Source organism: Chamaea fasciata, unplaced genomic scaffold, assembly GCF_029207755.1.
Source record: "Chamaea fasciata isolate MVZ Bird 193981 ecotype frontalis unplaced genomic scaffold, bChaFas1.0.hap1 SCAF_8, whole genome shotgun sequence".
NCBI lineage: Eukaryota > Metazoa > Chordata > Aves > Passeriformes > Sylviidae > Chamaea > Chamaea fasciata.
The window spans coordinates 17,218,034-17,243,171 of NW_027094093.1; the positions used below are offsets into that span (position 1 = coordinate 17,218,034).

General features: G+C 48.0%; 2 protein-coding genes across 3 annotated transcripts; both read right to left on the minus strand.

The window, feature by feature from the left end:
- Nucleotides 1-260: 260 nt before the first annotated feature.
- Nucleotides 261-13,859, minus strand: HOXD3 (homeobox D3). Of its 2 annotated transcripts, XM_066189874.1 has the most exons (4): nt 13,743-13,859; nt 7,820-7,903; nt 4,078-4,623; nt 261-3,647 (listed from the first exon to the last, which is right to left on the minus strand). In XM_066189874.1, the coding sequence occupies exons 3-4, from the start codon at nt 4,571-4,573 to the stop codon at nt 2,896-2,898; spliced, it is 1,248 nt and encodes a 415-aa protein (XP_066045971.1). In that variant the 5' UTR covers nt 4,574-4,623; nt 7,820-7,903; nt 13,743-13,859; the 3' UTR covers nt 261-2,895. The 2 variants fall into 2 exon arrangements, with proteins under 2 accessions (XP_066045971.1, XP_066045972.1); XM_066189875.1 differs by lacking the exon at nt 13,743-13,859 and having other exon boundaries at nt 7,829-7,858.
- A 4,312-nt stretch (nt 13,860-18,171) lies between these two features.
- Nucleotides 18,172-25,101, minus strand: HOXD4 (homeobox D4). The gene is made up of 4 exons (XM_066189878.1): nt 25,039-25,101; nt 23,732-23,758; nt 19,175-21,021; nt 18,172-18,766 (listed from the first exon to the last, which is right to left on the minus strand). The coding sequence occupies exons 3-4, from the start codon at nt 19,581-19,583 to the stop codon at nt 18,462-18,464; spliced, it is 714 nt and encodes a 237-aa protein (XP_066045975.1). The 5' UTR covers nt 19,584-21,021; nt 23,732-23,758; nt 25,039-25,101; the 3' UTR covers nt 18,172-18,461.
- Nucleotides 25,102-25,138: the final 37 nt, after the last annotated feature.

Here is a 25,138-nt window from a genome sequence, read left to right on the forward strand (position 1 = left end):
GAGTGTGAAAGGGGTTGCTTATAATTTATGGGTTTTAAATGATGGGGCAAGAAAAAGTCTGGCTTGTGCTAAAGTGTATCGCTCCACTAGATTGCTGATGCTTGTACAAACATTGTAAAAATGCCAGTGATCTTGCTAAAGTTACATTACTTCTAATAATTAGGTTATCATCATGGACTTCTATTGCATTACAAACAAGACGCCTATGCCAGAGTCATGGAGAATAAAGTGAATTTATTTACAAGAAGATTCTCCCTCACACATGCTCCTCCTCCTCCCCCACTGGAAACCGCGTCTGCTGGCCCTGTCTTTCTGCAATATGAAAGTAATTCAGGGCAGTGGGCCTCAGTAACACTGTGTTTGTGGCCAGGGTTCCTCTGAACTCCCCTCCTTCCCCAGACCTCTAAACAGCCTATTCTTTCTTAAGAGATTTAGTGAAGAACTAATAGTGTAACTTGAGGCAGACACTGACTAACAGCCTACAGAGCACAAAGCAAAAGGGAAAAGAACACTGGGCGTCCTGCAGAAATGGTGGTGCCTTGCTGTTTCACAGATAGAAGCAGGGGATGCAAAATATATTGTGTTTCAAGAACGCACAAAAAACCTACATGGACAATTTTGTTTGTGAGCACATTGATTGCAGAAATTGTTGAAGAGAGAAACATATGTGTACATTTATGGCATATTACAGAAGTATAAATCACAAGTGGTGTCCAGCATTACTTTTTTGTGTTGTTTGTATGTTTTGTTTACTCCTGGGTGGTGCTTCTAAGAAACAATTTGTGAGAAAGCTTCCATAGAATACAATTTTAGGGCTTTAAAGGGTTAAAATAAGTCTCCAAACAAAGCAGTTTATTCTGTTCTGTTTTGTTTACAGATCTATAACACATATATCCAAATTTGCTTGGTCAAAAGTGAAATTTAACAAAAGATACACTTTTCACTGTAGCACAGCATTGTTGAAATCTCACAGAGGGGAAAACAAAACCCTAAGTAATATTTTGAACCATTTGTGCTCAGCTGAACATAAATACCAAACGGCGAGAAAGAAAGCAGGGATGGGAAAGAAAAGAAGAATAAATAAAAGAAAACTTGTCTGTAGACCAGGATGGGAAGAGGCAAAATATTTCTCACAATAGGAATGCCAGGTCTGTCATTAGAGGATGGAGTAGGAGCTGCAGTGTTTGTCAAACTGGAAAGTGATGCATCAGACGTTTTGGTGAGGAATACAGAAGTTTGGATTAATATTTAACTCGACACTTTTAGAAAGAGATAAGAATAGTCTTCTCAGAGCGATATGTACTGTCAGGAAGAGACTTTAATCACAGCGTTTACAAAAGAAGTATCTCTGTAAATCCAGCGAGGAGTTCAATACAGCCGTGTAACTAGAGAGGAGGAAACACAAGGGTTCAGAGCATCGTTCCCTTTCTTATTCCTATTTCTTAATCTTCTTGTTACTTTTTTTTTTTCTTCCCCGTGTTAACTGTCCCGTTTGTGTTAGGGGGAGGTGGCGGTGGCCCTCTGCCGCGGTCAGGCGGGGTGGGACTGTCCTTGCCGGGCACCGGGAGAGCTCGGCGGCACCGCCCATCCACTGCCCGCACCCCGTCTCAGTGTCTCCCCTCGGCTGTGTGGATCTGATTGTCAATTTTCTTTCAAAGTTTATATTTATGAAAAAAAAAAAAAAAAAAAAAAAAAAAAAGGGAGGAAAAGCTCGGGCTTCCAAAGATGTCTAAAAATTGATTTATGGTTAGTATAAAGACAACAGTATAAAAATAACAAAGGAGGCGGCAGCTGCTGCGCGGATTGCTATGGAGACCCTAATGAAATTAGCACTATCAGAAGGTTTCTAATATTTTTTTTTTTTTTGCCTTCTAAGCTTCTAATTTCTTTTCTATTTTGGATAGCCAGAGTGTAAATAAAAAAAAAAATAGCCCACCGAAATAATATGCGCGATAGATACCCAGCCAATAAATAAATGTTAACCTCACCGAGGTTTTTATATGCAGGATTTGATCAGAAACAAGATGGCCAGGAGCCCCTCTTTGTAGATCTCCTCCTCAAAGCGGCTGTGCTTCCTACTAAAGGTGGCTTCACCCGGCCGAGCCAGCTGCCAGCCAAGCCACCGAGGCGCTCGAGTGAGGCCAGCCGATTAGAAATAAATACTTTAAAAATACTTTCAATATTTTTTTAAGTGTAACGGCTCTTTGTGTGATGCCACAGTTTGTTTTACTCTATTAATGATTTACGACTTGCTGTCTTAATTAATCCTTACATAAACTACAAACACCAGCCACTGTTACAACTGTTCAAGACTACTCTCTCAACTAGCTCAGACCGATTATACTAAATAGGTGAAATGTAAGTCACCACGGACCTGAATCCCTCTCCCGAAGTATTGGTGAAGAAACTCTACAAATACCCACATAAATACATTAAGACGAGGATAAATAATCAGTGATACAAAAAATGTCTCGCTTAAAATAATAAATACATATCATTTAGTCCAATGCGATCCTTACGTTACGGAAGAACTCATAAATTAACTTCTCTGAAATAAGCTTACGCGCGGGCGAGTTCCGACGGCTCAAGACTGGTCTAAAACACCTCAGCATGACGCGCTGCTAACACTACAGCATCTCTAAGACTTACCTTCAAGTACATCATTACCAGCTTATCAGTCCCTCGGTTGGCAGTATATTGCACTGTCATGCTTAAAACAGCTCTAAGAGAAAGGCTCCTGCTCACGGACCTACTCGGGGCTGCGGAAGAAAGAAGGGAGCTGCTAAGGGAGACAAATCCACTGATACTGTTGGCACTAGAGAGCACAGTAACACTGTCCCGTCAAAAAAAGTGAGGTAATGGAGAGGGGAGCGGGGCCCGCTGGCCGCCGCCCCGCTACAGATGCGTGAGCTTAGGCGCCTCCTGCATCCGTCCCTGAGAGGTGTGGTGAGAGGAAAGGTCCGTGTAGGTAGGGTGGGGGTCGCAAGGTCCGTGGTGGTGGCCGCCGGGGATCTGGGCGGCGCAGCTGTAGTCCACGCTGGCGGAGGAGGGGTGCTGCAGGTGCCCCAGGTTGAACATGGGGCCCGAGGCCGGCATCGAGTCCACGAAGTTGCCCCCCACGTAGACGGGGCTGCCCTGCAGGCTGGGGTTGGCGAAGCCGCCGCCGCCGCTCTGCATGGGGTGGGGGTCGTACTCCGCGCCCGCGTAGCGCTTCTGCTGCGGCAGGCAGCTGCTCAGCGGCGCCGTGTAGGCGGCCAGCCCGTACATGCTCTGCTGAGATTTGGCGAAGGAGGTGGGCGAGGGCGCGTCGTAGCTGAGGCTGTTGACGCCGGGGAGCTGGCTGGAGTAGCCGACGTGATTTGGGCCGCTTAGAGGGGGGCTGCGGTCCGGGGACTGTCCGACGGGGGAGTGCATGATGCCTTTGGCTTTTTGGTCCTTTTTGTACTTCATCCGGCGGTTCTGGAACCAGATCTTGATCTGCCGCTCGGTCAGGTTGAGTAGGTTGGCCATCTCCACGCGGCGCGGCCGGCACAGGTAGCGGTTGAAGTGAAACTCCTTCTCCAGCTCCACCAGCTGTGCGCTGGTGTAGGCTGTGCGCACCCTCTTGGAGGCCGGCCCAGGGGGGCTCTTGTCCTCGCAGCTCTCTCCTGCAGGGAAGAGGCACAAAGAGACATTGGTTCCCCCCGCGAAAGACAGCCCCCCCCCCCTTCCTCCCGGGGTCCCTCGGATACCTGCTATACCCTCTGTAGGCGCTCTGTAGGCGCCCGGGAAGGGGGTGCAGAGGGCCCGGGGGTGGCCTCCCACTCCTCCCTGCCCGACATACACACCCTCCCGCAGCTGCCTCCCCCCAGAGACCACCAGAGGCCACCCGTCCAGGCGTCCCCGGGAACCCGCCTCCAGCCTGTCCCACCTGCAGCGCCTGGCAGGGCTCGGACCCCTCAGGGGGGTGGGGAGGGATAGGAGGGCGATGGCAGCTAGAGGAGTAGGAGACAAGGCGCGGAACCAGGGGGCTCAGGCCGAGGGGTTCAGCCCGGCTCCCCGGGAGAGCAGTGGGTCGGGGCGGAGGTGTTGGGCTACCTGGGGGGGCGCAGGTGCTTTTCTGCTTGGAGTTCTGCCGGGACTCCTTCATCCAAGGAAATATCTGCTTGCTGAGGGTGGCGCTAGACGAGCCAGAGGAGTTGGGGCCCCCCTTGGCTTTTTTCGGAGGGGGCGCACTGGGAGGGGGGTTGGGCGGGGAGGAAGGCGGCAGGGCCGGGGGCTGGTGCTCGCCGATCCCCGGGGGCTGACTGCCCCCGGGGCCGCCCCCGCCCGGCCGCATGCAGCTCCCGCTCAGCTCGCTGCCCTTGTGGGCCGGAGCGCGGCCGGGCGCCGAGCCCTGGACGGAGCAGGCGGAGCCGGGGTACTCGCCGTCCAAGCCGGCCTGGCCGTAGGGCTGGTGAACCGCGCCGTAGGGGTAGGCGTCGGCCTTGCTATAAGTGTAGCCCCCGAAGAGCCCCGCGTTGTCGTAGTAGGCAGCTTTCTGCATCCTCTGCTCTGCGATCGCCGAGGCCCGCGGCCCCCGCTCAAATAACATTGACCGCCGCCCCGCGCCTCACGTCGTCGGCCCGGGCCACTCGCAGCCACCTGGGGAGGGAAGCAGCAGGGACACAAAAGAGACTTTTAGAGGGGGAAGCCGGCTGGGAGCGGCTGGCACGGGCCGGTCACTGTTACCCCCCACCCCGACACCCTCGTCCTCGGCCTCCAATCCAGGGGAGGGCTGGGAGACATCAAGGAAGGCGTACACCAGGGAAGGACCCGGGGCACTGCAGGGAAAGAGCCACTGGAGATCCATGGTGCAGGAGGGAAGGGGCACACATTGGCGGAACTTCCTACAGGCCACCTTTTGAAGCATTTTGGGGGATGTTTTATTTGCTTTGTGTTGCCTTTGGACCGTTCCCGCTCGAGTTTGGCTGGGTCGGACCCTGCGGTTGTAGGCAAGAGCTCTCAGTGAGCAACTGTGCTGGGTGGTGTCCCCAAAGACCCACTGGCCCATTTCGGCCGAGAGCATCCGCGCCCCCCGCCCGGCACGCGTGCGCACGGCCGGGCACGGTTGACATGATGGATGGAGCCCGGGCTGAGGCCGGGCAGAGGCAGAAAAATCCCGTCCCCTTTGTAAACCCGCCCTTCTTCTTTCCCCGGATTCCTCTAGAGTTAAAGTGTAACCGGCGCCATTCACTCCCTTTACTTTGCACTATAAAGGAAGTCGCAGGTCAGCTCCCCTATTTTAATTCTGTGATGAATTAAATTCCCTCACCCAACGTTTCTCGTCCCTTTTATTTGTACCCAGCAGAAAGAACCTGAGACATTTGAAATAATTTTTAGAGGATTCTTTTTCAGCCTGCAAACTTATGGTTCTCCCCTCCCAGCCCCCCGGCTCTCACATGAGGCTGCTCCCACCGAAAGCGCACGGTCCCCTTAAGGCAGATGTTTCGAGGCAGGGTGCTGTTACCTTTCTCCTTGCTGCTCCCAAAACTTCTCTGCGCTTAATACAAGATGGAAACTGTCCTGCAATTTTGGTTGTGCAGTTTCGGCTTTTTAATATTCCCTGCTCTTATTTTTCCTTGTGGGATAGAGGTTTTCTCTGACACTTTTGTAACTCTGTAAATTAGCACATATTTCACCTGACAATGTAACTGTAAATCAAGATATCTTAATACTTCCTTGTATTTCTGCAGGATTTAAGCCTACTAAGATACCAGAGAAAAGTAGCTAGAAATCTTTGAAAGGTGTCCGACAATTACAGTTCTCCTGCCTATACTTAAGCAATACTACGAGACTACTCTTTCTCTCGCAAGTACCGTTGGTCCCGCCAAGTACTATTGATCTGTTCTCTGAAATTCACCGGGAAACACATCTCTAAGTCAAAATAACCTCAGCGAGCTGCGATCCAGGGCCGCTCTCGGCGGTTTATCCCCTATCACAGACCGCCGCCGTCCTTTTCTTTCCTAAACAAAAGCTTGAGATGATCTGTAGAGCTGACGGAAACGGGAACTGTTTTTCTCTCCCGGAAAATTTTAGTTTAAAAAGTCTGCAGAAATGGACGGGGGCGATACAGATGAGTTTTAATACGATGTGATAATCTTGACAAGCCTTGGAAATATTTTTGTCCAAATAACTCTGTCGCTCTTTTCTCACTTCTATCATCTACATTTTCAGGACCAGTCTGGACTGAGGACTTTTGTTAGCGCCACACTGCCTTAAGCATAGGCTTTTATATGCCTTGTGAAATATAGTTCCCAAAAGAATACACAGAATCTTAAGAAAGAATATTGCTGTTAAGCTGTTAAAAGCCTTATTTCTTTTCTGAAATACCAACTGCTTGTGAACTCTGCTTGAACCTAAAAAGGAGGCTATGGGCCATAAATCACATGGACAATGCTCAACTGTTTGGTGGCTCATCTTTAGATCTTAAAAAGAGAGAGAGGGAGAGAAAGAGGGAGACCTATCCAGGGTTTGATTTTCCACGAGTGAAAGGCCCGAGATGATGTTTTTATAGGTAACACCAAAGTGGGGGCTCAACACTTGGTGGTTTGGCCAGAAACACCCTCCAGGGAAGAAAGAAAAAAAAAAAAAAAAAAAAAAAAAAAAAAAAAAAAAAAAAAAAAAAAGTGACATCCAAATGGTGAGGCTGAGCCGTGGGAGGTGGGCTTGGAGGCACCGAGGGTAGGAAACCGCAAAGTATCCATGTCTGTGTTTCAGATTTCCCTTCCTCCTCTCCAGAAAGGTTAACCTCATCTGAACTGTTAGGCGTTGCACATGATAATGGGGCTTTTTGTTCTGCCACTGGTTCCTTCGCTTTTTGGGGATGCCGACCCCTCTCCCAGCTCTGCCTGGAGAGCAGCTGGGGCTCAGCGTCCCCCCGCGCGTGTGCGCAGAGCCCGGCTAGCCCAGGCTGGCACCGGCCCGCCGCTGCCACTCGCTTTCCTCCCGACACTTTCATATTAAGCAGTTCTCTACTAAAACTTCCACTACACTTAATTCTGCTTCGGATCAATATCTAATATGATACCGAATAAATAAGAGGCGGTGAGAGCGGCCAGCGAAGCGGTTATTAAAGCAGCCGGAGCTCTCAGGGTGCATATCAATGCACCTGTCATTGCGGTTGTAGCAAAATTTATGACTGCTAGAGCCGTGGCAGTAAACGCTTCGGCCAGGAATGAAAAGGAAAACACTTCCCAAGCCCCGGCACTTTCAGAAGTGCAAAGCAGCCGGCGCGTAGGAGGGAGGCCGGCAAAAGAATCCCCCGCTCGGCGCGTTTCCCGGCCGCCGGCCCGGGGCTGCCCTGTATATAAGGAAAGCACTGGAGCCGCCGCTGGACCCAGCCGCAAGCAGGGCAGCTGGGCACCCACCGCTGGGGCCGCGCCTGAGCCGGGGGATGTCTCGTCTTTGGGGGCCCTGAGAGCACAGGGGACCGCGGCGGGGCCCTGCCGGGCACGGAGCGGTGGTCGCCGTGGGGCCTCTTAACCCAGCTACAGAGCCTCCACAGGGAGCAGCCCGCTCCCCGCGGCTGGGTCCGGGCCCTGGCTGCTCCCCAGCCGGGCTCGGCTCCCGCGGAACAGAACAGGAGCGGCTTTCAGCGGGGCTTTCTGCGGGCTGTTCTTTATCTGTTGGGGCGATCAGCCCGGCCCCGGGTGCCGCCGGCGGGTTTGACCGAGCAGCTCTCCCCGCTCGGCCGGCCTGGGCCGGGGCTAGGGCCGGCCCCGGGCTGTGCTCCCTGCGACGGGCCTGTCGCGATAGGGAAAGCAAGAGATGGATGGAAAAGGAAATTTAGAGAACTCACCAAACTTACGTTTTTTCTTGATTTTTGACTTTAACTGTGTGAGTAGGATCTTCAGGTTCCTTTGGATAATCCGTGGGCACGGACCTGCAACAGAAGTGATAACTCTCAGCGGAAACTGCTTTGTTTTGGACTTTCTTCCGTAGGACTTTGTTAATAAATGCACATCTCGTCCGCAGCCCCTCACCGTGTCTCTCCGTCCGTGTCAGATCTTTTACCAGACAAAGGGTAGATGTTACTCTTCATTTATTAATAGCGCTCTGAGAGAGGCGGGGAGCAAGCAAACGTGCAAAATACTCCGGGAGCCGGGCAGGGTGGCCTGCGGCAGCCGCTCCGACGGGCCCCGCGCCCCGGCCGCGGAACCGTGCCCGCCTTCCCGAGGCCCCCGTCCAGCCCGGGCCGGCGCGCGGGGAGGCCGCGCCCGGGGATAAGGGAGAGCCTTTGCGGGGGAGCTGCGGGCACCTTCGAGGGTCACAAGCGCCTCTCCCGCCGCCCGCACCCACGGCCCCCGAGGAGTTCCGCGGAAACGAAGCTAGCGCGAGTCCCTCTCCATTTGTCCCCCAGATACCGAATAAGACAGAGAGAAAGACAAGCGAAGAAGTCCCAGCATTGAAAACGCGCTGCAAACATTTGCATCTCGAAATAAGTATTTTGCCTTTGCCTGTGCAATGTGTCGATTCAGGACTTTAAGAACTTAAGAGTGCCAGAAAATCCCCCACAAAGAAGCCCGGGTCATTATAAAGACGATATCTAGCCACCATAAGCCTTTGAAATGACCTTTGGCTCGTATAGCAATAACTCACCACTTAATGAACAACCAACGGAAGCGCCTCCGATAGCTCACAACACAACAGACCTTACAACTTTCCACCAAGTCTTCTCTCTCCCTAACCAAACTCAGTAGGATGCTACATTCCCCTTCCAAATCACCTTAATTTATGCTGGCAAACAGGAGTTAGGGAAGTGGAGCTTCATGATTACACATGATGCTCGCTCAGGTTCCTGGCCCGGGCCTGTCCCGGTAACGTCTTATATAATGTATTCACGTGGGCGTATGTCAACTTTAAGTGCTTTATTTTTTAAAAGAGAATTCATTAGAAATAGCACTTTACACGGTGTATGAAGGCAGCCTAAAGTGGATTGCACCTTAGCCCCTGAGCGGAGAGATCATAATATTGCAAACGGAGTCATTGTTAGCCGCTGTTGATTAACACGGTAAGTTTTCATTTTGTGCCTAATTAATTATCGACTTCTCATTCCTTTCCGAAGCAGCTTCTCAGCCTCACAAGCGATAGCCTTCTAGCTCTAGACATGCTTTATTTAGCCAGAGCTTGGCCAAATACCAAGACTTCCACGGCCACAGGAATAACCCCCAAAGTTTGTACTGCGGAGAGAGGAGTCTGGGCATGCTGGGGTTATGCTCGTCTCCCAGCGCTTGGAGAAGACGTTGCCAGAGCTGAACCCAGGGAAATCTTTAGAATTATTCAGGCGTGGGACCAATATAGGTATTATTGAAATTTTAGGTGAAGTTATAAGTGAGTGCTTCCATCGAGCCAAATGAAATGCTGCTTGCAGTAATTGGATTCAGCTGACTAACTTGGCAGGCCAGCAGCTTGGAGGCATACAGCTAAGAAAAATGTTCGGTGCTTTTAACTTCTGATCGAGCAGAGCAACACGCAACAGAAAATAATAAACAAATAAACAAACACTCTAACTTTCTTCTTCTCCCCTGGCCTCCCACCCTATTTCCTTCGGGGTACCCCGACCCCCGCCGAGGACTCGCCCGGGTGACTCGGGGCGGGCAGGGTCCTTTCCAAGCTTATACACACTCCTGCTCGACAGCACAACGCTGGGCTTCACACAGAGGCTTTACAACAGACACAACCGAGAGCTCACTCGGGCTCCAGGCAAGCCACCAGTCAGTAGAAACAGGCATTCCTGGGAGAGTGGGGCTAGTTGCGACAGCCCAAGAGGGAGCTGAGCTGTAAGTGTCTGCGGGGAGGCTGTGTGGTCGCTTCCAGACCCCCAGTCCGCCCAGAGAGGCACCGGTCCCCCCCAGGCATCTTCCCACCGCCTTATTGATCAAACCACACAAATGCAGGGCAAGAAACTTCTCGGTAGATAAATATCAAGCCGTGCTTCAAATAGCATATGTAACTCGAAGGCATGAGCACACCGGTACCAGCAGTACTAAAACAACTGCGGAAGGAAAACAACAGCCACTAAGGGAACACGAATGCACTGCCAGGGAGAAAGGTTCAGGAAGACACTTGGCACGAACAGTTGAGAGAACCTATGTAGGGGCTACATTACCGATGAGCCTATTTTAAATCGTCCTTTACAAATCAACACGGCTACCCCCTGCCCGGCTAACCACGGCAACGCATTAACGTGATGCTCAATCTCACTTTGGCAATGGGAGCATCAAGCAAAGTTCTCTCCCTCGTTTGTTTGCTTATTTGTAATTCCCTTCCTGAAACCACCGAAAACTGGGGAAAGGATAGGGTTAAACGTATTCTCCTAGCTTTTGGAAATGACTTCACTTTTTATTTAAAGAACATAATAAAAAGAAGATACAGCTTAAAACGTTCAAGTAGGTGGAGACCGCTCCATACATTTGCAGCCACTATGGGCAGAGATTACAAGCAAATTCCAGACCGTTTCTGAGTAAAGGAGATAATACAGCCCCTGCGGTTAAACGTCCCATTTTGTCATGCAGTTGCTTACCTGTGTATCAATTTATCATAAACCTGGGTTCCTCACTTTTCAGGATCTGCGCTTGCAGTTCTTAGAATATATCCTTCACCCTTTGTCTGCAGACAATACTCTCCTAAACCTGATCTTGCGGTTTTACAAATATTTCCATACACCAGAATTCCCGATAGAACGAAAACAGGCTCAGGCTCAACTACCAATAAAAGAGAGCAAGTGGAAATCGGAATTTGTTGGGCTTAAAAAAAAAAAAAATCAACACACAACCTTTAGCCATCAGCCTCCTGGAACCAACGATAGCAATTGGCCGCCTCTTGTTTTGTTTTGGTTTTAAATCGTGCGGCCATTGATGAATTTTGGGGGCGAGCAGGAGAAATCCCTTTATAATCAGAAATATAGGCACTGCCTTAAAATACAGGCATATTGGCCCACGTGATCGCAGAGCAGCGCGCCGGGGCCGAGGCTGGCGCGCTCCCCGCGCCCCCGCGCAGCGCCGGGCCCCGTGGGGCGGGCGGCCCCCGCGCCCCTGCGCGCCCGCCCGCGCTGCCCGGCCCGCTGCGCGCCCGCGGCCCCCGCACTTACGCGCCCCGCGGGGCTGGCGGAGCAGGGGAAAAAGGTGAATTCCGCGGGATGATCCCAGCGGGCAGAAATTCCCAGCAGAGACAGAGGAGGTATTTGGAACCGGCTGCGGTCGGGAGCCTGTGCCGGGGGCAGCTCCGCAGCAACGCTGCTCTGGCGGGCAGGCACTGGGGCCCACTGGCTTGCGCGACTTTTTACTTTCTCCTTCTCCGGACTGGGAAGATGCGGGGCAGCAGGGACTACCCCTGTCTGGAAGCTAAACAAGCGTTGGGGAAAAAAACCCTCATGACATTTGTGCGTGTGTGTGTCTGCCCTGAGCCTGCCTCCCTGCTCTGTGTGTGTGAAGAGACGTGGAGTAAACCCTGTGTATATCTGTCATGTGTGCCCACAAAGCTCCCCAACAATACCAGTTAGGCAAAAGAAATATATATATATATATATATATATATATATATATATATATATATATATTAGCTTCCCTGTTTGATTTTTTTGTAACATATCTGTAGCTATAAATACACCACACCTAATCTAACATCTGCTATGATTTCATTACCATCCAAAGCATGGGGATGTGACAGTAACATATTACCTTACAATACTAACCGTAAGTGCATTGTAACATTTATCTAAATTACATTGCTTTTCCTGACTTTGCAAACCAGTTATAAAAAGATTGGAGTCCAGTGATGGAAACATAAGTTCAATGTAAATTATTGTGTGTGCCTTCGGATTTATAATCCTATATTTCTTCGAAATGATGCACTTAAATCTCGCCTCAAGTAAGAGGTAATGGTTCTTTATATCCTTTTCAGTCAGCCATATATTTTGGTGTCTGTGTAGTTTTGCCGAGCCCCCCGCGCTCGCGTGTCTGTGTGTACATACAGCAACCCCTACACGCACAGCGTGTTCTGCATACTTGTGTACATGCACACAAAGCCGAACATAATTCTGGCCTCTGTTTAGACATTTTGGATGACGGAGAGGTCTTTAGCTTCCTACACAAAAGTGCGAGGGGGAAAACTGGACACGAGCAAAGAACCCGAAGACGATTCATAAGAAAATGCGTTTTTGGAGGGCAGTTCGGAACCCCCCGAAGAAAACCTCAGAGCCCTTTGGTGTCTTTTCAGAGTGTAGTGCTTTAAAAAAATTAAAAAGAAAAAATTAAAAAAAAAGAAAAACACGGTGGGGGCGGGGGAGGGGGGAACGAAGAAAGAAAGAAAAAAAAAAAAAAAAGAAAAAAAAAACCAGGCAAATTTAACGTGAAAATGGAGGACGGCTGAAAGAAAGGAGCACCTTCGCCACCACCGCCAGAATGAAGATATTGTAAAGGGGACTGAAAAAGTATTAAGGAAATGTTAATCCTTTCGCTGGTGGGACTCCAGCTTTGCGCGAATTTGTCTCCAGTAAAGGATCTAAGACTTCTTCAATCGGAGCATATGTTCATAGAGCAATAAAACAGAAAGATTTACAGTCTCCGCCCGCCCCCCAGCAGCCTCGCACCCTTTCAGGAATTACTTATGATGATTTATAACAACAACTCCGGCAATTGTCAAACTGATAAAATAGCCCGGGCTATATGCGAGAATAAACGCTCTTATGAAAGGGTTGCGATTTATGTTCAGGTCCATTCTACTGAGTGTCTTGGTGGAGTTTGGTTTCTTTCCCAGCCCAACAAGATAATATAAAACTTCATTGATAAAAACGTAGGAGTCCTGGTGAAGTAGCAAATCTGTTCCTTAGTCACTACCACAGCACATAAACATTTGTCATTTTTGAATAATTGAATTAATGTGTTATTGTTTGAATGTATAATTCATAACATAGGAAACTTTGTCTCTGTCCTGCCACCGAAACGGAAGCAATAAAAAGCTACAACCTAGGGTTTTTAGAAATTACTCCAGCAAGGGACAATAAAGAATATCCTGTTTGCAGAAGATATTTCCAGCTGACTAGGATTCCACAGAGAAATCTCAGAGTCGTCCGTATCCTATGCAGTTTATACAGAGTGGTTTTGCATAAAAACAAAAATGCTATTTTTCCCTAGTCCGGGCTATTGATCGGGGACCGGCAAGCCGGCATGCCCGCTCCAGGGGCTGGATGCGGCCGGAGTCCCTCGGGCTCGGCGCCGGGCAGCGGGGCTCGGGCTGCCGGGGCAGGAGCGGGCAGGGCGGCCGGGGCAGCGCGGCCGGAGCCGGCCTTCGTGCGGGTGGCGGGGGAAAGGCGCGCCTGGCGCTGGCTCCGGCCCCTCTGTCAAAGACGCACGGGCAAAATTTACGACCCCGCTTGCGAAGGAGCTGAGGGCCTTTTCCCGCCGGGAGAGCGGGCAGCGGCTGCCCTGAGAGTCGCATTGTCTCCTGCGCTCCGCTCCGCGCCTCCCCGCGCAGGCAGCCGCGGCCGGAGCCGCCGCTGCGGAGGCGTTCTGGCCATCAGCCTCCCGGCTCCGCGGCGCTCCGCGCTCGTCCTCTTTCCCCCGCTCCCTGGGAAGCAAAGGTCATCTCTTGCGCCCGGTCCGGTTCCCGGCCGCTGCCGCGCTGGAAATCAGGAAGCAGCGTGCCCTATTTGTCAAGTGTTTGACAGCTGAGTTCATTAAGGCTTAAATAAGGAGGAATAAAAGTAAAAAACATTTACGTACCGGGCGTCTCTTTTTCAGCAGCTACCAAAGAGCTAGGTGTGCAGGGAGAGGGACGGCACCCTTTGTATATTATATTCTTGGGATCTCTTCAGTTTTCAAGTCTGATAGAGTCCTTTGCTTGGCAGATTAATGACGACTCCGTGTTTCTTAAGGGACGTGCTGAATTAATTATTTCGCAAATCACGTGGTCAGGACTTGTAGAAATCTATTCTTATCATCTTCCTTGCACTTTGAAATTCTGCCTGTTATGACTGTTCCTAGCAAGATTATTTTGGTCTCTAGGCTTGGGGGGAAGGAGGGAAAAAAAAAAAAAAAAGAAAAAAGAAGAAAAAAGAATCAGGAGAAAGGGCTAACAAACATGGCCGTTGGAAGCGGTGTGGCTCTGCACCGAGAGGTCCCTATTTACTGTACTGTACAGTGAGTGGGGTTTGCTATTGACTCTGCTTTTCCTCTTCATTCTTACCTTAACGACTAGTGGTGATATAATATACAGAACTGTATTGATGTATCGGGAGTAACAGGAGGAGCCATTAAACAGCAGAGAGAGAAAGTATAATCACAAGATATGCCTCAATATTTAAACTTAGCGAGTGCGTGCTTAGAAAGGCAACCCCAGGCTCCCCTCAGCGCACTTGGGCAGTAAGGGCACATGCTTTCTGCTGGGCACCCCGCTCCCTGCCCGGCCTGAGCCACAGACTGTAATTTTGGAGTCGTGCCTTGACCACGCTCCAGGAGAGGACAAGCCCTCACTGACAAGTACTTATGACAAAAATAGTGCAATCGACTTCTCCTAGCTAGTTTTGTGTGTTATTGTCTGAGATGCTCACTCTGGGAAGAAAAAAAAAGGCTTGCCATGGGCGCATGGCAAAGTTTAAAGTCTCCAAGTTGTGTTTTCTTGTGATCTTTCTTTTGTATCTGCTGTCAAAGTGATAGCTACTGCTCAGGAAAAGCTACTCTCTGCATTGCAATTTCGAATTTCCATTTCTTTATTTAATTGATTCTTTCCAGGACTCACCTAAAAGACGCACATCTGTGTGGGCATCGAGGTGACTTCAGGTGTGGCTCCTTGCCTCCTACCACACATGCACAAATCCAAGAGTCATTCTAGGAGGGCTTGTTAAATGCAAAGCAGCAGCAAATGGATGACAGGCACTTTTAACTGCAGCCCAAAAGTAAATACAGACTCCAGCTTGGCCTAGAGTCACACCATTATGGCTGAGGCAAACAGCAAACCTGTTCAAAGGGACATTTGGAAGGATGCTATGCAGAGTCACTCATCTCTTAACACTAATGATGGGAGGGACCAGCATTTTCACAGGAGAGAGACCCACCTTGTAAGGACTGCTTGTTCAAGGTACAAACGAAAATCTATTTCGCTACACCTTTTTATTATTTCAAAAGTATGTGGAGGGCTTACATCAAAACTACAGGCGACATTTTGTATAAATAACGCTTTAATTAATGGCAGCAAAACATCAGCAAAGTCTATAAAAAGCATCACACTTTAACAGAGATGATAGTGCTGGACAATGCGACCATTTAACAAAGGCTCCAATGCACAACGTTCACCCGTGATAAACAAAAATAACCAGCTTCCCTTCATACAAGAAAATAACTCTGGAGGAGAGTTACAACCATTAAAAAAAAAAACAAAAAAAAACCCCAAACAAACAAACAAAAAAACCCCAACACCTCAGGTTCGGTTTTCACGGGAGATAACGACTAGTGGGTGCTCCTGGTCATTATTACAGACATTCCTGACCATTCAGAGCATTGGCAGCTGGAAACTATTCCTGTTTGGTACTCTGCCTCCACTTCACATATTCTCCGATCTTACGGTGCAATTACACCTATGCAAACCTATAGTGCTCCAGCCTCGCTCAAAGGGGACTTGCAAACAGGGTTGTAGGAGCTGTGCCTGCCGAAGCCAACACTCGTCCTGGAGTTATTAACATTTCAAAAGACAATGAGACAAATTCTGCTCGCAGCTACATGCCTGTTTGACTTCAGTGGGCGGGGGAAGGAAATCTGGGAGCAGAAGTTGGTCCTTTAACTTCGGCAGCCATCTCGGTTGATTAGAAGCACAAAGCAGGAATTTGCTTATCCAAGACCATTATTTTCCAGAACTGTACCACAGATGCCAAAGTTGGTAGCTCTCTCTCGAATAACACTTTTGCCCTGCTCGCAGCCAACTTATCAGACTTTAAGAAAAGAGCGGGAATCTGGGCGGAGGATTTTCAAGAAGGGCAGCTAGAGGGGTTTTACTTCCTTTTTTCTTCTTTATTTTAATAGATACGTATGAAGAGCAAAAGGATGGCTTTGAGCAGCTCTGGGGAGGAAAGGCCACTAATGCAGGAACGTGGTGTAACAAAATTTGAAAACTTGTCTCAGGAATTCCCTCCTCAAGCGCTGCTGCTAGCTGCTCTCCATGCTAGAGAAAGGGAAGGGTAGTTTGGGTCCAAAAGGTTAAGGGTTTAGAGGTCACTCTTCCCGGCTGAAATACAACTAATCGAATAGAAAATTTGTCCTCTGGGTGAACCTGTTCCTGCAATTTAGCCGAACTTCAGTAAAATACCTTTTCAGCTTCTCAACGTGAAGGCGTCAGAAAAAAGACGTCTTTACTATGTATGAACTCGGTGCTTTTTGTCATAGAAACAATGATGCGAATAATGCGGGAATATCCATCTTTAATATCACGACGTGGAGATATTCAAGTATTGCCATGTGCAAGTCTGAGAACTGGGCTAACCCTAAGGAGGAACAAAGAGTTTTCTCCAGGCTCTAAAACAAAAGACCAAGTCTTAAAGACACTTTGCGGACTTCAAGGGATGAGAAAAGGGCAGAAATTAACTGCTGGCCACAGTTAACGTTGCCGAATACACTCTTGTTGAAAAGCTCGCCTTTTTTTTTTAATTAATTCAAGCCCATTTTGGCCAGTGTTTTCCCGAGCGAGCCCAGAGAGCCGTGAGTTCTCAGTGGGAAGCATCCAGCCTGGAGAAGGGCACATTAACTCACCCCCTGCTCTTTCCACCTTCCTTCAGTGTTTGCTATGAGTTTCCTTCTTCTCCACTTTTCTCTTCAATAAAGGCATCACCTCGATACAATTTTGGCTATGTGGTCCCTCTCCTAGGCTGCCCTGAGGGTACAGGAGATAAGGGCTGAGCTTGAAAACCGCCTGAGCGGAGGTGTAAGTGGCTCAGGGAGCTGGTTTGGTTTGCTTTCGTAGTTACAGCGCACTAAAACTTTGGCAAACAGCACTCAGGGACAAATTCGTGGGTATTAGACCAGCTCTGCTCCCATCCAAGCCTTTCGTCTTTTCTGAAAGCAACTTGCTGAGATTTCCAGCCATTGCAGTCATGTGTCATGGTTTGCTTAAAAACAATCATTTAAAAAAAAAAATTAAAAAAAAAAAAGAAGGGAAAAAAAAAACCCACCAAAAAAAAACCACAACCCACCCAGTCTTAGAAACCCACCCAAACCTAAAAACTAAACAAAGCAAGCCACAAAAACCCAAAATAAACCCAAATCAAAACAAAGCAGCAACCCACATGGACTATCTCTCTCTAGCAGAAAAGAAATTTAAAATCTGATTGAAAGAATGTGTTCAGCTTTCAGCTTTGAATGGCTCCGTTTATATCAGAAATTACATTAATTTTTCAGTCTGGGTTGCTGTTGTTTTCTGTGGGGTTGTTTTTGTGGTCTCCCCTTCTCTTTTTTCTTTTTTTCTTTCCATTTTTAAATGAAGTATCGATGGTTTAAAGCACAGCGCTGAATAAAGCAGACTTTGGAAACAAATTTCAAGCCTGTTAGCTCTGGTAAGGAGCAGGGACGCTTTTCCTATTCACAAAGAAGGAAATTTTTAAAAAGGGGGGAGGGGGACAAGAAAGTTGTGTACGTTCAAGACAAGTAAACATTACATATGTGTTCATGAGACTAGGAAGGAAAAATACTGTATTTCAGCTCCCCTTCCTCGTTTTTGGTTTGATTCTTTTTTTTTTTGTCTTCGTTCTTCAATATAACAAATAAATAAATACACTAACATTACCAGAACATAAAATAACCCGTTTTCACTTCATTTCTATTCACACTTTCTGAGACGTTATGGAAATGAGCAAGAATTTTCATTACACCGGGAAAGGTAAAGCAGCACACACACAAAAACAAAACAAAACAAAACAAAAAAACCCAACAAAAAAAAGTTCATAATTACTAGCCTTTATGTTGGAACAAAAGACTATGCCATGAATTTCCTGTCCTCAACTTGCCCAAAATGCATCCTCCCGAAACTGTATGGGATAAAAATACAATTAAAAGTATAAATCCCAGAATAAAGCATCCACTCTTTACTTTTGAATTCAAAACTGAAACACAGGACAGTTTCATTTTCAATGATTTATTATTTTTTAAGGACAGAAGGTCTCATTTAATATTTTCCCAATTCCCACTGCCTGCATGATGGTTTGTTTGTTTGTTTTTCCCTCTCTCTTTCTTCCCCCCCCCCTTTTCTTTTTTTCTTTTCCTTTTTTAGGTTGTGCTAGCAGAGGCAAATAAAATAAAGTCCGAAGTAGCGTCATTTTGTCTCCTTTGTACAACAGTACCTTAAAGAAAGATGACAGTTTCTCGTGTCCTTAGCTGCTACATGCAGGTTCTGCTTGGGCAGTGTCAGTTATGTACAGTACTGGTCAGAAGCGAAGGATGAAATGGAAAATTTCACCTCTTCTACAAAGTTGTCAAGTCAGTCTGATGGTCCTTGGAACCAGTTTGTAAATGGGGGTTTGAACCAGAGGAAGAAGATCTGCCCTTCGTGTTGGGCAGTTTGTGATCTTTTTTCCACTTCATTCTTCTGTTCTGAAACCAGATCTTGATCTGGCGCTCAGAGAGACACAAAGTGTGGGCTATCTCGATACGGCGGCGCCTGGTCAGGTACCTGTTAAAATGAAATTCTTTTTCCAGTTCTAGGACTTGCTGTCTGGTGTAAGCTGTGCGGGAGCGTTTAGGTTCCCCTCCGTTGTAATTGGGATTCACTGGGAAAAAAATACGGAGAACTTTTACAAAGCTAATCTTGACTTGCCGGTCTGACTTTACAAAAGAAAACCTTACGAGCTGCGAGCATGTGGCCGAGCTGGATTCGTCCCAGTTTCTTACAATGGCCGGGCTGCTTTCCCCCTCGTTTGAGGCAGGCACTACGGGCACACGCAGCAGCTAGGTAGGCTGGGAGCCTCTAGAAGGCTCCTAAAATGGAGTTTTAATCCTGCACGGCAAAGCCCCGCATGGCCAACGGCCTATTTCCTCAGCAATAAAAATTTATGGCGAGTGTAATTGGCCACCTCGGCTTAAAAAGCTCGCCCACGAGCCTGGCGGGGACTCGGGAGAGCGCCGCTGAGGACGATCGGAAGCAGGGTAGAAGAGCAAAGTAAGAAGAGGATCCTTACCCGAGTTAACATGGACTTTCTTCATCCAGGGATAAACTACTGCTGGCTGCTTAACTGCGGAGCCGTTTGGGGGTTTGAGGGCCGGCTGCTGGCTGCAGGCTCGCGAGTTGGACATTGGAGGCGGTGGACAATGCTCTGCTGGGCCGGGGAAGTGGCTTGCCGGGCCGGATTGCTCCTGTCCGTGACCCCGCGGCTGCCCGGCAGTGCCCTGGGCATTGCTACAGCTATAGGACTGCTCGCTGTAGTTTGACCGTGGGTAGAGTCCCTGGTGCTGGAAATCAGAGCCCTGCGAGGCACTGTAGTACTCGGCCTCCTGCTCGCCTAAGTAGCTATTCTGCAAATATTCCTCGCAAGGAGGAAATTTGGGATCCACATACTTAGAGTTCACCATATACGAACTCATGGCCATTAATTTCTGAAGGTAGAAAATACTAATTTTTCTCGTGTTGTCTTTTTTTCCCCTGCCATAGAGCCCTCCTACTTGCTGTCAACTGAATAAAGTTAGGCGGGCATGTGACCGGCCCGGCCAATGGGGAGCCGGGCGCCCACCGCCGCATTTCCCCGCATTTCCAGCGATTTCACTCAATAACATCCCTCTAACCGGGTGACCCCCCTCTCTGGCGGGCCGCACCCGCAAACCAGGTACCGGAGGTGTGGGGGTACCCCGGGGCGGCGGCCGCTGCCCTGCCCACAGCCTTTTGTCTGAGCCGCCTTCCCCCAGCCCCGGGGGATGCTGCCCTGCCGTCTGATCTACTGGTCAGGATCGCCACCGGGGCTTGGTACCTCGCTTTAAATAAAATAAGAAAAAGAATCGAAAGGAATATACGGAGCGATGAGCTGAAGCAGGGTTAAAAGGGAAGACACTGATAAGCAGGCGAGGAAAAGAAAAGCCATCAAAGAAGAGGGTAATATGATGTACAATAGATCTGTCCTGTCTTTGTCTAGCAGAGGTCATCCAAAAGTTACCAGAATTTAGTTCTGCTGAATAAAATTAGGCAATGAGTAACTTCTCATTCACTTTCAAGCCTCAATATATACGTGTGCATACATGTGTGTGCACAGACGCAAAAGCCAATGTATATTTATAAATCTATACGTGCATGCATGTAAAATCATACAGATGACAAGAAAGAGTTCACTTTTAACCACTAAAGTTCAATCAATTGAACTGGAGACGTCATTTAATTAGGTTAAAAATATCACGGGTTTAATGAGATAAATTCCGTCTTCATTCATCAATATCATTCCCGGAGCACAAGTAAATACATTCCAGTGAGGCGAGTGCTGCTTTTGCTGCTGTCGTAAATATTTTGATGCGATCTGGACCCTTGACAGGGAAATTTTGCTAACGTCTGGCATATCTAGCTAATTTATGAGTATCTTATAAAAGACTCATTCACTGATTGGTAGATAATCTTTTTTTTTTTTTTTTTCCCCAGAAAATTTGCAACTTCTGGTGAGTTTAACTGTTTAAATTCACAGATTGTCAGTGAGAGTTAGGACTGAACGACAACTGAAGTTTTAAGAAACGTCCTAAAACCTAGCGAATAGAAGCGAGGCAGCAAAACTTTTATAATTTCTGAGTGTTCAGCAGGCACATGCCTCTTGATTCCGCCAGTATTTTAACTTCTAACCATTTGCAGAAAGGTGAAGTTTTTGCATCGACCATATATTCCCCTAGAATCGAATCTGTGACTATATTAATATCACACAAATTCGGTTCTACAGGGTATATATAGACAACGTAATAACATTCTGTTTTCATCTACAAAATAGCAGGTCTTTGCAATTCTCTTAGTGTCTTACTGTCTTCTGAGGAATGCAAACTATTCTGCTGGGACTCAGTTCTGAAATACAGATTTCCAAGAAGGTGGGATTTCAGAAAAGATTCATGCTAGTTATTATTGATGCAATCGAGCTATACGACCCTTCACCAATTCATAGCGACGAATTTCGCCTACCAAATTCTCAGAAAGACCTGCCGCTTTCTTTAGATTCTCTGCCTTTTACGTTCTCGCTATGGAAAATGGACGTGGTCGGTCAAATTGCGCTATTTAGAATAATAATGGTCAAAGTAATTTAGTAAGGAGTCTTTAAATATTTAGGCTAACACGAATCTGAAGTGATTCTCCATAATTAGAAATCCCCCCCCCCCAAAATAAAAAAGAATTTCTAAAAAATCGAAACAGAAGTAAAACAGCCGACAACAGAAACAGCGGTTGGTGAAAAAGATGAGATTAAAAGCTGGAGTTAGTTGCTCTCGGGAAAAAGAGGGTTTCCAAATTTACCTTCATCCTATTATGCTGGTCTAGCTATTATCCCCGCGATCTGCCTGCGAGCCTCAGCCTTGCACCCTCCCAGGTTTTCCCTGCTGTAGCGTTTATGGTGAAGGGCAGGGCGAGGGGTCAGCCGAAATCATTTACAAACATATCACAAAGTTTCATTATTTTTACTTTGTCGACAGCGGCACACAGGAGTACAAAAGTTCATGAATTGTGTCTGACCCAGCTCCTCACTGCTGTCCTGCGGTCAACCTCTTCTCCTTCCACTATTTAAAACAAGCACCATAAGGACAAATAATGGTGCGGGTGTGATACATCCAACCACTGCGGAGGGCAGATTTGGGGGTGTTGCGCTTATCCGAGCGATGTGTACCGGGTTGTTTGACTGGCTCCAAATCCCAACTGCCTGAGCTGGGAGATGTTTTTAAACGTCTGCTTTTTTACCACTGCGGTGGTGCCTTCTTCACAGCAAGTGCAACTCAAAACGACTTTATGTCTTTAATCTCCCCCCGGATTCTTCAAATCGCCACCCAGCTATTTTCAGCATCTCTCCCCGCTTTCTCATCCTTTCTCTGAGGGGAGAGGGGATACCCCTCCGCCCTCGCGGGGGCTATCAAGCACCCGGATTAACTGGCAGGGTAACTCCCCTCCGCCCCCCCAAAGCGAGCTGTGGGTTTGGGGCAGTCCCCGGGAGCGGACAAGCCCGCCGAGGGCTGCCCAGGGAGCAGCGATGGAGCTGGGGAAGCAGCAGCTCCCCGTTCTGCTTAATACTACACATTTTCATATTTGTTAGACGCTGTGACCTGCGTTTCACCTTATTGCACGACTTGCTCAGACAGGTCAAAGCCAAAGAGTTATTGATGAACAAAAGCGTTATATATTCACCTTCTGTTCAACTGCCCATACAAAATACTTTTGATCTATCAGGCTTTTTGTATTCTGGTTCATAATCAGTATGCTAAATGTACGTTAGCAGAAAACAAGTAATCCATACATTTAGGGCCGACCCTGCAATAAAATGCCAAGGGTGTCTATGTAGCACAGGACTGAGCTGTGGGGGGAGGAAAGTTACCTATGGAATACAATTAAAATTGCAACGCCGGAGGCGATTCTTTAGTTCGTATTTACAGGACTCGAAAACCAATATTGCAACGGAAGACATAAAGACCAGGAGAAGCTTGGCACATATAGTGACATAGATTATTTATCAGGAAACAGGGAGAGGAAGCGGGGGAAACGCAAACAAACACACACGCAAACAACTCCTCTCCTTTACAGGCTCCGGGTCAGAGCGGGGCTGGCAGAAGCGGGAAGGGCAATGTACAACCTAATGAATCGCCAAATATCTCAGGCTTTCTTTCCCTCTCTGAAAGACAAGCCAGTCTCAGCCTGGAGGACCAGGACCAGTGCACTTAGCTCCTCACTGGAGCCAGAAAGGTTCTACACCATTTCCTGATGCACACCGATCTTCTGCCCTCCCCTCGGTCCCCCCTGGCGCAGCTCAGGCAGGACCATCCGGGATGCGAGAACCCCTACAGTAAAAGATTGCCCTGCTAAGCTCTGATACCCATTACATTCCGTGCCCTCACAGCATTTAAATCCACGTTAGTCTCCCTTGCCCCGAGACATTTCGCACCATCAGATCAGCTCTACTGCCCGCAGAACCAGGCTGCAGCTGGGCTGCTCCGGCTGGCCAGCGCTGACCGCCCCCAGCTCCTGCCGCCTCCTTCACCCACCCGCCAGTCTGTGCCAAACGAGGGGAACATCACAACGCAGGCACAGCTCTGCTTGGGATCCCGTCTGGAGAAAAGAGTGGGAGTAGCCAAGGTTATGAGATGTTGGGATATAACGTGATCCGTCCGGGTTCTGCAAGGGGAGGCGCTGTACAGTCCCGCCGAGCCAAAATGGAAACGTTGCTAATTGCTTTGGAGTGCTTAAAAGCAGGATGACACCTGTACAGCCCTGTAATAAACCCCCAGGAGACTGCACCTCTGCTTTTAATGCCAGCCAGGATTATGACATGGTACCACAAACTGACTCCACAAGAACCTTCACATGCTGACACAGTCCTTTCTCTCTCTCTCTCTCTTTTTTTTTTTTTTTTTTTTTTTTTTTTTTTTTTTTTTTTTTTTTGAGGGTGTGGGGAGGGAAGAAATATTCCTCAGGATCATAGTTTGAGCGGGGGGGGGGGTGGCGGGGGGGGGGGTTCGATCTGAGGGGAAGGACCAGGATTTTCGACTAACACAAACTCTACAAGAAATAAAAGGTTACTTACTGTGGATGTTCTTCCATGCTGCAGAACCTGTTGCAATAAAAACGTTTGTTACTGCTATATTCCACATACGGCTGATATTTCTGGAGAACAGTTACAAAACACGTTTGATAGATGAAGGCAGAGAGGAGTTGGTGATAAATCCTGCAAGCAGAGGAGTGGTGGGATGGAAGCCCCTTCCAAATGAGGACCACGTTGCATTCAGGCAGTTTTTTATGAATACATGCTTTCCCTGTGTCCCTGTGCCTGGGATGTGATCTTTCACTTTTAATATTCATAGTCTAAATTTTATACCGGATAATTTCTAAAGAAATTAAGAGCCAGACCTCCCTCTTTCACTAATGGAAAAGAATAACAAAGGCCTTTTTTTTTTTTTTTTTCCCCCTGTTCTGTGGGAATCCAGTCACATTCAGTTCACCTTTGGCAAACCATTACCCACAAAATACGCCATGCCGCATTACACCGTGCTAAATACAGAAAGAACTACAATTTTATTAGAATAAATATCGGATTACTCCAAGATAGATCTCTTTTAAGATCACCTAATTAACCTATCAGTAACCACGAGACATGCGTCTTTGTTTGCATGTAGAGGGATATATTTGACTTGAACTTTCCTTCAAACATTTTAATAAATATATTCAAAGATCACATAGGGAAACAAATCCACACGCTTAGTCTAATGCTCCTAAAACGCGTCGTATATTTAAAAGTAAATACTACTGGGGGGTTCTTTTCTGAAAGGGATTTTTCATCTTCAAAATTGGCTTCCTACGATATCTTGGCAAGTTATTGTATTAAACACAGAGCAATTGCCTCGGTATCAATAGTTCACTGCACAGAGCTTCCCAAGACCTTTCTTGTTAATTTCTATTTTTTGTTTGTTTTTAAGTTCCGGCCGCTCTGGATAACATTCATAGCCTGCGAGGAGAGTGGATTAATATCAGCGTTTTGGCACTAAGCCCTCCCTTACCGAGTCTTTCCTTTATTATTATTATTATTATTATTATTATTATTATTATTATTATTATTATTTTAAAATGTGTATTATAATATATATATTTTAAAAATTAAAAATTGAAGAAAAAGCGCGCTTATCTCCATTTAAGAAATCCCATTAAATTCAGAAATCTCAGACAGAGAGCAGCCGGCTCATCCCGGTGCAGCCGCAGCCACCTGAGCTGTACCTGCCCGTTTCCCCAGCAGAGCTGCTCGCGGTGCCGGGCGGCGCAGCCCCGCTCCCCCCGAGGTGCTCGGGGCCCGGGTGCCCGAGCGCGGCAGCGGCGGAGGGGAGGCTGATCGGGACTTACTGTGCGCTCCCCCCGCGGCCTGGGGGACCCGGGAGCAGAGGTGCCTGCACGGTCGCATTCCGCCGACGGTTCCCTGCTAACACTTTCCCGATTACTGCTT